At 39.8% G+C, this 13,713-nt stretch overlaps 1 protein-coding gene across 4 annotated transcripts in view; it reads right to left on the bottom strand.

Moving 5' to 3' along the window:
- Positions 1-273: 273 nt before the first annotated feature.
- dip2cb (DIP2 acetate--CoA ligase C (putative) b) overlaps positions 274-13,713 on the bottom strand; it is a 34,118-nt gene continuing 20,678 nt past the window's right edge. For 3 of the 4 annotated variants that reach the window (XM_081722477.1, XM_035527952.2, XM_035527953.2), the window contains exons 18-38: positions 13,222-13,336; positions 12,517-12,656; positions 12,176-12,312; positions 11,524-11,732; positions 11,200-11,314; positions 10,716-10,917; positions 10,526-10,623; positions 10,266-10,346; positions 10,051-10,174; positions 9,551-9,672; positions 9,320-9,431; positions 8,922-9,031; positions 8,021-8,151; positions 5,021-5,189; positions 4,590-4,760; positions 4,316-4,377; positions 4,104-4,161; positions 3,945-4,019; positions 3,589-3,763; positions 3,292-3,415; positions 274-2,042 (exon numbers count right to left, since the gene is read on the bottom strand). In XM_081722477.1, the coding sequence (XP_081578603.1) occupies positions 1,790-2,042; positions 3,292-3,415; positions 3,589-3,763; positions 3,945-4,019; positions 4,104-4,161; positions 4,316-4,377; positions 4,590-4,760; positions 5,021-5,189; positions 8,021-8,151; positions 8,922-9,031; positions 9,320-9,431; positions 9,551-9,672; positions 10,051-10,174; positions 10,266-10,346; positions 10,526-10,623; positions 10,716-10,917; positions 11,200-11,314; positions 11,524-11,732; positions 12,176-12,312; positions 12,517-12,656; positions 13,222-13,336 (2,783 nt within the window). In that variant the 3' untranslated portion in view covers positions 274-1,789. Of the gene's footprint in view, positions 2,043-3,291; positions 3,416-3,588; positions 3,764-3,944; positions 4,020-4,103; positions 4,162-4,315; positions 4,378-4,589; positions 4,761-5,020; positions 5,190-8,020; positions 8,152-8,921; positions 9,032-9,319; positions 9,432-9,550; positions 9,673-10,050; positions 10,175-10,265; positions 10,347-10,525; positions 10,624-10,715; positions 10,918-11,199; positions 11,315-11,523; positions 11,733-12,175; positions 12,313-12,516; positions 12,657-13,221; positions 13,337-13,713 lie in introns of those variants that run through there. The other variant, XR_014125755.1, reaches the window with a different exon arrangement.

The following is a 13,713-nucleotide window of genomic DNA, read 5'->3' on the forward strand; positions in this document are numbered from 1 at the left end:
TTGGAAAATAGCTAAGTATTAAAATTAATTATGACTGGTTTTTGAACATAAATCCACTCAAACATTCTAAGACAGCATTGACTAATACAAAATATAAGAAAAATGTAAAGTTTAGTCACCCTCTGGTCTGATACTTCGACTACTTGAAAATATTTATTCTGAATCTTATTAATGTCATAAATGCCCATATAAGCCATTCTTTTCCAGATGCATGGTAGCCTGGGTAACTATCCTTGGTGCTGACATCACCTTATCTGAAGTATACGTGCTCACTTTCAACAGGTTGTTTGGTTTTAATGGCAAAAATTATTGAAAATATTTTATTAACATTTTAAAATTTTGTTGTTTCCATAGTGACAGGACACCTTGAAAAGTACTCAAAACCCTGCAGGAAAGATTAAAAGCAAAAATAAAAAATAAACAGGATATTCACACACTGGACATGGCACCTCTCAGAGTGGGTTAATCACTCCTTCAGCAATCCTTTTTCTATCATTTTGCCTGGTCATCATTAATCCTCCTCTCTGCAGTCTTTTGTTTTCTGTCCCAGCTGCAGTAACTATGAGGAAGCTTTATGTGATCTTAATGAACACAAGCTGTATCTTATACATACCTATAGATCTGCTCCTTATACTATTCACACAATATAATAAAAAATCCGTATATTAGACAGAGATAACAACTATATTAGAAACAAAATGAGAAATTAAATTAAAACAAAATTAAATGGACACCACTGTGTTTGTGGTAAGATTGCAATTTTATGCTGTTAAGGAAAATGAAAGGTTGGATCATGGATTAACTCCTGCACAATCACATTTCAAAAGCATTAAAGAAAATAACTAAAATGTTTGAATATGTCATTGTATAAAACAGCTACTTTTGTAATACCACATATTAAAGAGAAAAATGTTAAATGATATTTACTGTGTCAAACTGCTTATATCTTAACATCTTATAAAATTCCCTGACTTGAACATATTGTAGCCTAAAAAAATAAGTAATGCTAGCAAAACAGTGAACAATAGAATACACGTTAACAAAACGTACAAAAAACAAATAGTTTAAGATATGGTAGCGTGTGAGTCCTTTATATACACACACATGGCCCATGTATGGATGTGTTTGCATGCTTGTGTTCGTGTCCTCACACAATATATCTGCTCTGTAAGTCTATTGTAACAGAGTACCCACACTTCTTGATCACAGGGTTGCAAACTTCTAACAAAACAATGAGCATGAGTCTTTTTAGCACACTGGTTTGGCTAATGACTGACATCAAGTTAAAACACAATTCTGGGTTGTTTTCACATTGTACATGATTCCTTGTATGTAACGTTATTTTATTTTTTATATGTGGTAAACAGAAATGTTGTGTACATTAAATGCATTTCTTTTTTTCTAGAATGATAAATGCACAAAAGGACAAAATGAGTCCAGTTTGACTTTTACTGCAGGAGATTGAGGAGCACTGTGATCAACATATATACTCCTTACCAGTGTGTTTTGTTTGTTCGTGTGTGTGTGTGTGTGTGTGTGTGTGTGAGACACAATACAGTTCTTCAGTTTGCAATGTTTTAATTGAGAAGTGTCATTCTACCAGTTAGTGCTGCTACTTGCAAATGTGAAGGTGTGTGTGTGTTTTCATATACGGTAATATTTAGCAATATTGAGTGTGTGTTTGCAAAAGTGCATGTTTGTGTGAATGGATTTCTACACACAGATGGAGTGCATAAGTATTTCTACATTGTCTAAGCCTTGTGTATGGGTCAAATGTGCATGTATTTTTCTACATGTTGTAAGCCACGTATATGGGGTCAAGCTGGTCGGCAAGGAAGCCATCTCTCAGGTGCATGCGCTGCTTCTCTCCACGTGAGTTGATGGGAATCACACCCGTGTCCACGACCACCACCACACCCACAATCAGGTAGTGCTCCTCCAGGACTACGTTGGTTACCATGGGAACCAGATCCAAGGCCTCCTGCTCTGAACCATCCAGCTCAACCACCACTACCAAGAGTTTAGTCCAGGTGAACACAGCACTACGAAAGAGACACACGTCCATGCATAAACACATCAACATATAGAACATACACATCAATCCTTACTGTGTTACCCAGCACCTTCCCTTCCCTACAGACACATTGCCTAGCACTGTCCCCACCTTATACTTGCTTTACCTAGAACCGTCCCCTCCCCATACCCATGTTACCTAGCACCTTCCCCATACCATAGCAGCACTGCCCTCCCAATTCTACTTTCTTCTCATCCCCACTCCATCCCCATTTGCCTCAACAGTGTTCATTATTGTCCAAGTATGTCATTTTTTCATCGTATAGATTTATTTAGGGTGTTTTTTATAAACATACAACTATATTAGTAAGTTCACTTATATGACATAGTATAACAAACGTTTACAAATATAATTCTCAGTATTGCAAAAATGTAATTATTTGTCCTTACACTTGATTTCTCAATTTGCTAGACTTGTTATTGAGCAAAATAGAAGAGTATATAGTTCTTAACAACACATTCAAAACTGCATCAAATAATGAACCACCACGCCCACAATGGTCCCAATACATATGCAGAGGTCCTAATATATTTGCACTTGAAATACATTCAACTAATGATGGTATTCAGTACTAGGCTAGACAACTGATGATACTATACTTCACTTTAGTCAACCCAAACTAAAATGTAATGTTTAGTGCCGGACAGTATGTCCTTTCATTTTGATCAGTGCAAACTGTTTGCAGACATCACATTTAGCAGTATTTATTTAAAATGTAATCAATCAGTCTCTTTACTGATCAATAGGTGATTGAACATCAATCTTAGAATTGGCTTTCTGTCAAGTAACAGATGATGTAGAATTTGTTAAAATGACTGACATGCCTTTCAATCAATCCTAACTGTTGTTAACCACTACTTTAGCCTACATACAAAAGAAAAAAAAAAAAAAAGTCAAAACTCCTCATACAAAAGCTGAGAGTTTTCAGTGGAAATCTGCACTAATCATTACTGTAATGATAACATACATTTTATTGCTGTTCTTGGGAATATCGTATATCATATCTTCATTCCCATGGTCACAACAGGAATAATTTTAATTTCATGCCAATACCTGTAGTTTCCACAGGTATCCACTGTATTACCACCCCTTTCTGCATAGCCATCTATTTTGTAAAATGCCTACGGACTTTTTTTGCACATCTAAATGTGTGTATAAGTCTACCTGTGCATGCAAGTGTGGATGAGAGGTGTGTGCACACAGGTGTGGGTACTCACCATTCCGTAATGCTCTTGTGGGTTCTGATAATGGAGGTCTCGATGTCAATGGGATGGTATCGCATGCCTCTCAGCTCCATAGCCTCATCCAGTGCTCCCACCACATACAGTGCATCATGTCTCTCTGAGGCAACAGATAGTGTTACTCACACAAGTTATTGCTCATGTGCACAAACATACTATCTGTATATAAGTAGTGCTGCCAAAATACACTATAAACAAATATTCACACATATGCACAAAATATTTTTGCAGTGTCATGCTACAATATGAATGTTTATTTGTTTGCACACACACCTCCACTGGCATCTGTGAGTTCTGTCCTACGGAGAAAACCAAGGTATCCAGTTCTGGCCCAGACTGTCTGTGTGTCCCCGAAACTGAGCCTGGCATTGAAATGATCCGAGTGGACGTTCTCCTCCCCAAATACTGAGAAATACCCGCTTGCATTCTGGCTGCTGTGCACCCAGATCTGTAGCACACACAAAATCAAAACAGAGACACCATTATATTTTCTATAAACAGATCCCTCTCCACACACGCTCATATTTACTGAAAGGCTAAAAAAAATAAAAATAAAATTGTGTGTTATTGGCCAGGCCTATGAACAGTGTTCATTTTGTGAGAACATATTTATATTTATAAAATCTGACCTCTCCTAGATGTGAATCTCCAATTGGTCCCTTTGTCTCAGGATTTGCAATGATGATGCGGACACCTGGTAAGATCTGCATATCAAAACAAACAAGTTAGTCATGCTTTACTGAATTATTACCCACCTTATTACTCACCTATTTTATAATTTTACCCACCTTGCCTGACTCCATGAGAGGCAGACTATGCGGAGACCCTCTTTCAACTAACCGTACTCTGAAACACACACACACATACATTATTAATTACCGAAACTGTTCCTTGAACACTCTCACAAGTAGTGCTTATTTAATCTAAATAAGCGCCTGAAAGTGTGTGGTGAGAAAGATTTCTGGAGGCTACATGTGGATATTCCAACACACTGTGGCACCTATCATGTCTCAGTGCCCTCATGTCCACATATACTGTAGTGGGATCTGGTCCTGAGGTCCCCTACAGGAAAAAAACAAAACAAAAAAAAACAACAACAACAACATGAACCAACCTTGTAGCAGACACACACACACACATGCGCACGCACGCACACACACACACACACACACACACACACACACACACACACACACACACAGCTTTGAGTAGACACAACTTTGTGTTGGTCTGTATGTGGGTATGCATGTATGTGTGTGTAAGCATGTACCGACCTGCAGACACACAGCGAGGTTAACCCTGCAGCCGAAGGCTGTGCTGACAGCGCGGGGATGCAGTCCCACATCCTTAAACAGTTTGGAGAATGACTGAGTGAGAGCGATGCGTGGCCTCTCCTCTGCCACCACCACGCACGTTCGCACACGTGACAGATCCAGCCCCCGAGCCTGACAGACAAACACACACACACATAATTAATTAAACATGAATAAAAATAAAACGTTCTAACTGACATAAGTTAGAAGTTTTGTGAGGTTATGTGCCTTTTTAAATACATGTGTGTGCATGTGGGTTGTCTACAGACCATGTGCAATCTGTGTGAATTGGTGTATGAAATAACAATAATATGCATGTAAATATATCCTGTCTGCCTTAGAGTGCCTGAAATGGACTGTGTCTCCGTTTGTATGGTAGTGTGTAAACTCACCTTGAGTGAGTCAGTGACACTGCCAAGTGTTTTGGTGCAGAGTTCCAGGACGGAGTAGGAACAGAACGTGTCTCTCACTCTGAGCTGGCTAACAGACACTAGCCACAGGGCTGGGTTCACCTCCAGTTCAGCCGGGGGTATCAGTACTGACTGGTGCCCTGCATACACACTACACACACACACACACACACACACACACACACACACACACACACACACACACACACACACACAGAGACAGTTCAGGATGCAACACTGATTTAAAACCAACCTGTCAAATATGAGCTCTTATTGAGCCCTTGTTACTCAGATGCCAACAAGTCTACATCTGCACCAAGACAATAACAGTTGTTGTAACTGAATTCTGATGGCTAGAGGGGCACTTTTGAGATCAGCCTTTAGTTCTATATTAGAACCAATTGGTTTCACTCAATGTTTAAGAGAACCCTCACACTCCAGTGGACATACGCTTGATTTAGTACTGACATATGGTGTAGACATAGAGAACAGTCACAATACCCCAGTCTGATGCCATCTTAGACCATTCCCTCATTTCATTTGAACTACATATGAGCACAATATAGTGACTTCACCTTGGTACCACACCAGATGCATGATCACATCAGCAACTGCATCTATATTTATTGCAAGTCTCCTAGACTCATCATTTGTGACGGATACCCTCAAACCCCACAGAACTTGATCAAATGACTGAATGCTTAGAATCATTATTTTGCTGCACACTCAATGATGTTGCTCAATTTAGATCGCATGGAGAGCCTTCTCAAGTATAGAAAGGCATTTATTACCACTCAAACAGCTTCTCTCTTGACTCTAATAGAAAATAACAAAAACAAATCATAGATCTTTATTTTGTACAATTGCACATCTAAATAGGAATAAAACTGACAAAAGGCTCAGATTACATCACCACATAATAGGAATGAGTTCATTAATTTTTTAATGAGAAAATTAAGCACATTAGAGATAATATCCAGATTATAAATGTGACATTATGCAGTTACTTAGAGATAAAAAAAAAATCAATCCAGAAAAACTATAGAATCCTTTACTCCTATCCAAGAGCCTGAACAAATATCTCTGATCTCACACTCAAAATCTTTGACCTGCTACCTAGATTCGTTGCCCACAGTTTAAGTAGTTCTACCTGAAGTGATCTTTACTAAATTTAATAAAATCCTCCTTGAACATTGGCTATGCACCTAAATGAGCAGTAATCAGACCACTTATCAAAAAATTTCTTATTCACCTAATCACTACAAGTTTGTCTGTATAAATGGAAACTTCTCAGCATACAGCAAGGTTATTTAGTGTCCCACAAGAATCTTTATATATACTACCTCTAGGTGACATTTTACATAAACACTGTGCTAGTTTCCACTGCTGTGCTGATAATACTCAAGTTATATGCCTCATCCAAACCAGAAGACATTTATTATCTTAGTAATATTAACGAATGCATAAAGTATGTCAGACACAAGTTTGGATGTTGAGAAACTTTCTCTCACTTAATCCTGACAAAATAGAAGTGTTTCTATTAGGCCCACAAAGAGCTAGGATTTTGCTCTCAAATTACTTTGTGAACCTCAATGTTCTCCCAATCACATTTTCTTTTTAACAGTTATAGATCTTGGAGTAATTATGGATCCCAGTCTCTCATTTGAAGCTCATGTAAATAATATTTCTAGGACCACCTTAGGAACATTTTAAAGATTAGGAACATACTCATGAAGCAGAAAAGCTAGTCCATTTATCTAGTATCACTTCAAGATTGAACTACTGTAATGCCTTACTATCTAGCTGTACCTCTAAGAGTTTAAAGAAGCTCCAGCTAGTTCAAAATGCAGTTGACAAAGTACTTACAGTACTCCTATCTTGGCTACTTTACATTGGCTCCCAGTAAAATTGCATATTGATTATAAAATACTTCTAGTAACCTACAAAGCACTGAATGGTCTTGCCTCACAGTACCTTAGACAACTCTTAGTGCATTACGATCCACCACGTCTGCTTAGATCAAAAGGTCCAGGCTCTTTACTATTACTAAGAATAAGAAAATCTACTGCAAGGGGCAGAGACTTTTCCTATATAGCTCCGACACTATGGAATAACCTACCTGTAAATGTTCGAGACTCAGACACAGTCTCATTATTTAAGGCTAGACTTAAAACCTATAGGCATTTAAGTCTAAATACTTCCCACCTTAGGTAAAGGTGCAGGTCTGGGGGGTCTATGGGCATTAAGAGTTGTGGTACATTGGGATGCAATGATGCAGTCACTTTACCTCTTTTTGCCACTCAAGTTTGTTGACTGAGAGCAGCAGAGTGCTGATGTTCCAGGGAGTCCTCATGCCTGTGATTCCTTCTGGCTCTATCCCTTCAGCCGTGCCATAGCTAGATCTGACGGCATCCATCTTTGCGCATTATAATTCTATAATTTACACACCTTTGTACCTGCACATGCCTAATAATCTATTCTCCCTTTTTGCCGAGGTACACCCCCACCTGATGTCATGTTGTTACTGAGCCTCAACCCGTCTCAGCTGCCATGGCTCTTCACACCAGCCCCTGATGCCCACCCTACCGCCTCTCCATTGCCCTTGACAGATGTTCTCATGCAAGATGGGTTTCGGACACACGTACACCTTCGAAACAAGATTAGGACTTCCAGAAAACCGGAAAAGACATTCATTGCTTATTTGTTTATTTATTATTATTTTCTCTCACTACTTATTTTGCTCTTTATTGTATATACTGGAGGATGACCCCCCCCCCCCCTTTCGAGTCTTAGTACCTCTCAAGGTTTCTTCCTCATGCTCTAGGGAGTTTTTCCTTGCCAATGTCCTCCTTGGCTTGCTCACTTGGGGCTTGGACTCAGACATGTGTAAAAACTGCTTTGTGACAATGGCGGTTGTAAACAGTGCTACATAAATAAATTTAACTTTGACTTTAGCAGTAGCTGTCTTTAGAAGCTCTGTACCTGCAAAGGCACCAGACTACAAAGCCCAGTCCACAATATGGGTCCAGACACACAGCCACCTCACGGGACGGATAAAGCTCACACTGCAACTTTATAGAACGACACAGTGCACTGGTAGCACTTTGAGACATCTATGGGAGGTAACAGACAGAAAGTGAGAAAGACAAACAGGGAGAAAAGAATAGAGATCAAACATCAAATGAATGTGATAAATCAACTAGAGTAAAACACAAGGCAGTCTGTAAGTATTTGGATAGTGATGCTATTTTGTTTTGGCTCTGTATTCCAGCACACTGGAACAAAGTAATGATTATGGGATTAAGGTGCATCATGTCATCTTTTATGTTACAGTATTTACATCTATGCTGGCTAAACTATATGATATAGCCACTTTTGCTTCGTGTTTGTTCTGTGGACCTTTTGTCTCTAGTATTGTTAGTAAGTGAAATGCCAGCCCACCATAGTTCAGGCTGGCTGATGGATTTACCAATCTAGAACATTCCACTGTTGAACCCTGAACAACTCAACATAATAGGCATCTTTATCCTACTGTAAAGCCATCCAGTGAGTTGTAGGGTACTGGGTTTATATTATGTCCAATGATTAGCATTTTTCAAATTGCAAGTTGAAATCATGAAATTATAAATCATAAGAACTTCATAGGTAATTATACAAGAACTTAACTTCATAGTTCGGTTATAAAAACTACACTATATAGCAGTAATCACTGTTCTTTAAAACCTCAACCAAGAATTGGTAAAACCTCTTTGTTGCCCTATTGTTTATCGCCTGTTTGTATGTGTGTGAGAGTGTGTACTTTGTTTGTTTATTATCTCATTGTATCTATGTATGTAAGTGTGTGTATACCTTCTCTCTTATGTAGATGTTTGTGTGTGAGTACCTTCACTCCAGCTAGCATGCCTGTGGTGGACACACTAAAGTCCAGGTAGGCCAGAGATTCTGGATCGCATGGCTTGAATAGCAGTGGAGAGCGTCTCTTTGGCAAATCATCTTAAACACACATGCATAGACACACACAGACAAAGAGATGCATACACAAAAACATTTTTTAACTTTACCATCAATACTTGTCAACTCCTCAATTCAATATTTATTTATATTTATCTAAATCAAAATGGGTTGGATAAACCCATTTTATCCATCTGGATAAAATGGGTGTCACTGAGCATCTTGTGGAAACATTGAAATTTAACACAATATTCTCTCCTTTTCTCCCTCCCTCTCTCTCTCTCCCCCTCTCTCCCTCCCTCACACACAGACACACACACAGACACACACCGGTGTCAAGAACAGGAGGCCATGATCGCAGGTCCACAGCTGTGGATGCCTCTTTGGACCTCAGGAGCTTACATATCCCCTGGGTCGTCATAACACACACCGAACGACTCACCTGCACACAAATAGAAGTGTTTAATGTGTGTGTGCATGCATATGTATGTGTGCATGTTTACGTGTTTGTGTATGAGTGCAGAAGTGTGTGTAAATGTGTGTATGTAAATGCTTGCTTACTTCTACAATCATTTTTACAGTTGGCAGAGTAGTTGAAATGTTTTGGGGATGAGGTGGCCTCACTGTGATGGGGATGCAGCCAGCATACAAACAGCCATAAAATGCAGCGATCAGATCCAAACCTGTAAAACAGATGGATACACATATACTAAATTGAACTTCAGTGCACTTCCTCTGGCCATGAAACCACTGCACTGTGGTTTCATGGTCAGAATTGAAAAAACAAAAGAATTCTTGGATAATCTAGACAAGGAGTAGCATGGCTTAATGAGCTATAACATGTTCATGTTCATCTTTCAGAAAATGTTAGGATTATTCATCTTATAGAAACATAAACCTCAGTTCCTGTGTGCAGGCAGACATGACTGATCTGAACTGCCTGAGGAACTAGTCGAGGAACTGCCTGAGTAACAGCAACTTAGAGCCTTCACTTTTGGAATTTCCCATGAACAAATGCTATAAAAAGAAGAGGAGACATTCTTGTGCAATTGCGGAGTTACCTGGTGGATACACTAACGCGACATGATCTCCATTCTGTAGTTGTGCTCGCTCAAACAGCATGGCGGAGATCTTCTCTGCTCTTTTATGGAGCTGCAAACATGTTAGAGAACTCCCTACCACCCCCTAAATCATACAAAGAATTGACATTGTTAACATCGATGTGTTTGTGTTTGTGTGTTTCTGTATGTGATTATGACTGTGGTTTGTCTCTTACCCTTGAGTTAATTAATGTGTAGAGTATGTGGTCAGGGGTGGTTTGAGCTCTCCACTGCAACACTTCTGACAAGAAGAGGAACTGGATTACAGGAAACAGGAGGTTAAAAATAAAACTCACACATTAAAGAACTTTTACTACTTTAATACATTCCTAAAAGAAAACTCACAGTCAAATAAAAAATGTGCTCACATGCTTACACTTATATCTGCACCAACACACACACACACACACACACACCCACCCACCCACCCACACACCTGGTCGTTGTCTTCCTGACTCAGGTCTCGTCCACTCGCCTGTGCCATCCGCTTCCCTGCCACCAGATTCCCCACCATTACAGAGGCGGGGCCAACCTCTGCACATGCAGGCACCTGTTAGCACTATTCTCCTGTACCAGGTTGTATGAAGCTACTGTTGCCACATTAGAAGAGTACACATAATGTATACCAGGTTGTTTCTGTCTAGGTTTTGGGAGATTGGTGACGCATGAATGAGGGCACATGAGCACATTGCAGGGATGGAGTGCCCCCTCCTGGAAGAGCTGCTTTGTCTCAGAGAGGTGGATCCCTCCAAGAGGAGTTTTTGGCAGAGTGTTGGAAGGAACCAGTGCTAGGCAATACACACCAACCTGATGGATACCATCTATAGCCTACATACACAGACACATAGACAGACACACACACACACACACACACACACACACACACACACACACACACACACACACCATAAAAAGGACATTTGTTACATGCTGTATGGAAATAAGAGGGAGCATTTGGAATTTTTCATGTAAATACATTTCTCTATATTCATGTACCTGCTACATGTAATACTTGATTTGTCTAACTGAAAGTTCTTGATGTGTGTGTATATATACCTGTGATACGCTGCTAATCCACTGAAAGCTGTGTGTGTTTGTGTGTGTGTATACCTGTAGTACTCTACTCATCCACTGAAAGCTCTCTTCTTCTTTAGAATCTGGCCTTTGCTCTGCCACCACTACTACCCTCTCATCATGAAGTACCGTAATGGAGAACACCGCTATCCTATTCTCACACACACACACACACACACACACACACACACACACGTTGCATGCACTTCTGTAAAAGGGTAGTTTAAAAAAAAAAAAAAAAGGTACCTGTGATAGTGTTGCTGAAACACTATCAATCTCTGAAACACAATTACTTTACAGATTCTCTACGAGTTTTTAAAACGGAATCCTTTCGATATACACACACTGTCACACACATACCTTCCTCTGTACACAAACTTCATTGGTTCGACAGCAAGTGCAGTAGCAACAATGTCATCAGCGTTATGTCTCCGTCCTCCAACCTGTATTAATCCATCCATCTTTCCCGTCACAAAGATGGCTCCACCTGGGCCTACAAATCCTAACAGCCCTGAGCGCACAAACACACACTCACTTGCAGATGCGCCGCTGTCGGACATGGGACACACCTATATATAAGGGAAACAGAAAGAGGAAAACAAAAGGGAAGACAAAGACAAAAATATTTAAAGATCACACACTTCATAAAGTACTAGTAAAGTATTGCATACATTGCAAAAGTATTGCATACATTAAAAACTGGTGAAGGAGCTCAGTGTTACATATTCTAGCTTTGTTTTATTAAAAGTAATAGAAAGTGCCATGACAAAATGCAACATTTGCTATTTTATTACTTTAAAGAATGTTTGTACATTAATAAAACAGAACATTTGAGGAAGATCTTGAATGAACTATGAAATACTTTATCAAGTACTTCATGAAGTGAGAGTATCTGTTTAGAGACTTTAGCAAAATAATTATGTAAGGTCCTTTATTAAATAAGATAAATGGTAGTATGATGGCACTTTTTAAAAAAGCACTGATAATTACAAACAGGGCAGGTGTCTCACACCTCAAATGTGTTCTTGGTCATGCCTGTCAAACCATAATAGGATGTTCCTGTGGCAATGGATGATACACAGATTTCTCCGATCTCGTCGGTTTTACACAACAGAGGAACGGATTCCAGCTTCACCACGCACACTAATGCTGTGAGACAGAAAGAGCTGATTTAAACTTAACTGATAACTCACTTCAGAGGTATCGTCTTATAAAAAGAGTTAGTCAAACACATGCACATGCTTAGCGGATCTACCCATGACATCTGTTTGGCATCTACAGAGCATGGCTTTCACCACATATAGCTCTACTACATTCTACTGCTGTGTTTGAACCATGTAACACACACCACACCTCCAGGCATGGGCGAGCCAGAGTCCTGCAGGGTGAGCACAGAGAGCTTCTCTCCAGTGTCCACTCTGATGACACCGTGACTTAGACCAGTCATGCCAAGGAGGCCTCTGCCTGCCACCTTTGAGCTGCCCTCGATTGGCCTGTGGGGTGTAAACACACAACACGCAAACCATCTCAACCAGGGGTGAAAGCAGCTGAGACCACTGATAGCAATCTGATAACCTGAACAAACTACCCAGCCCATATACTATTGGTAACTGCAAGATATTCCAGAGCTGAGCATGACAGGTTTAAACATATCCAAACCAAAAACCACCAATGGAGAGATTGTTTACAATTTACTAGAAATGATTTGGGACCTGATATTATTTTATTGATCTATAACTGGCATGTGTCCACAAATCTTTAAGACTTGTTAATAGTACAACTAAATTATATTCAAGCATAGAGCAGCCGTCTTTTCATGATCCCAGAGTCCCACTCACAGCCTCCAGAGTAAAAACATAACATACAATCATTTCTTAATTGAATTATACCCCATACCAGAAATGCTTTTCTAAACCTGTGTGTGCATGTGAGTTTGACTGTGAGCATATATATATATGTGTGTGTGTGTGTGTGTGTGTGTGTGTGTGTGTGTGTGTGTGTGTGTGTGTGTGTGTGTGTGTGTGTGTGTCTGTGTGTGTGTGTGTGTGTGTGATCTACCTCCGCACAGCTACAGTTAGGGCCTCTGGTGAGCTGGCACATGGACAGATGACCTCTGACCTCAAGCCCATACTCTGAAATACGTTCAGGAATGCATCACATGATGATATTGACCCTAAGAAAAAAGGAGGGAGAGAGTTTCTGGAATTTTGAAAAATGAGAACCAGTCATGGCTAAAAAGTACTTTTGAGCTGTCAGAGGTTAAATCAGTGTTCAGGTATAAGCACACACCCCACACCAACCAGGGCTATGTTCAGGAACACATTTCAGTGTTCACCAACCTACAGGAAACTTGAGTTCTGAAGTTTCAATCATCTCCACTCCCTTTATTGGCCTAGCCAAGGGACCTCTACTGCCAATTGAGTCCAATGGAACATACATAGAAGAGAAACTTTTACTGCCCCATACACCAGTAACAAAACGGTCAAATCACAAACAAACAAAAACAATCTCAACAACAGAACAAAAGACACATAGGCTATTTGAAATTAA

This window comes from Electrophorus electricus, chromosome 11, assembly GCF_041902795.1.
Source record: "Electrophorus electricus isolate QZ-2024a chromosome 11, ASM4190279v1, whole genome shotgun sequence".
NCBI classification, from domain to species: domain Eukaryota; kingdom Metazoa; phylum Chordata; class Actinopteri; order Gymnotiformes; family Gymnotidae; genus Electrophorus; species Electrophorus electricus.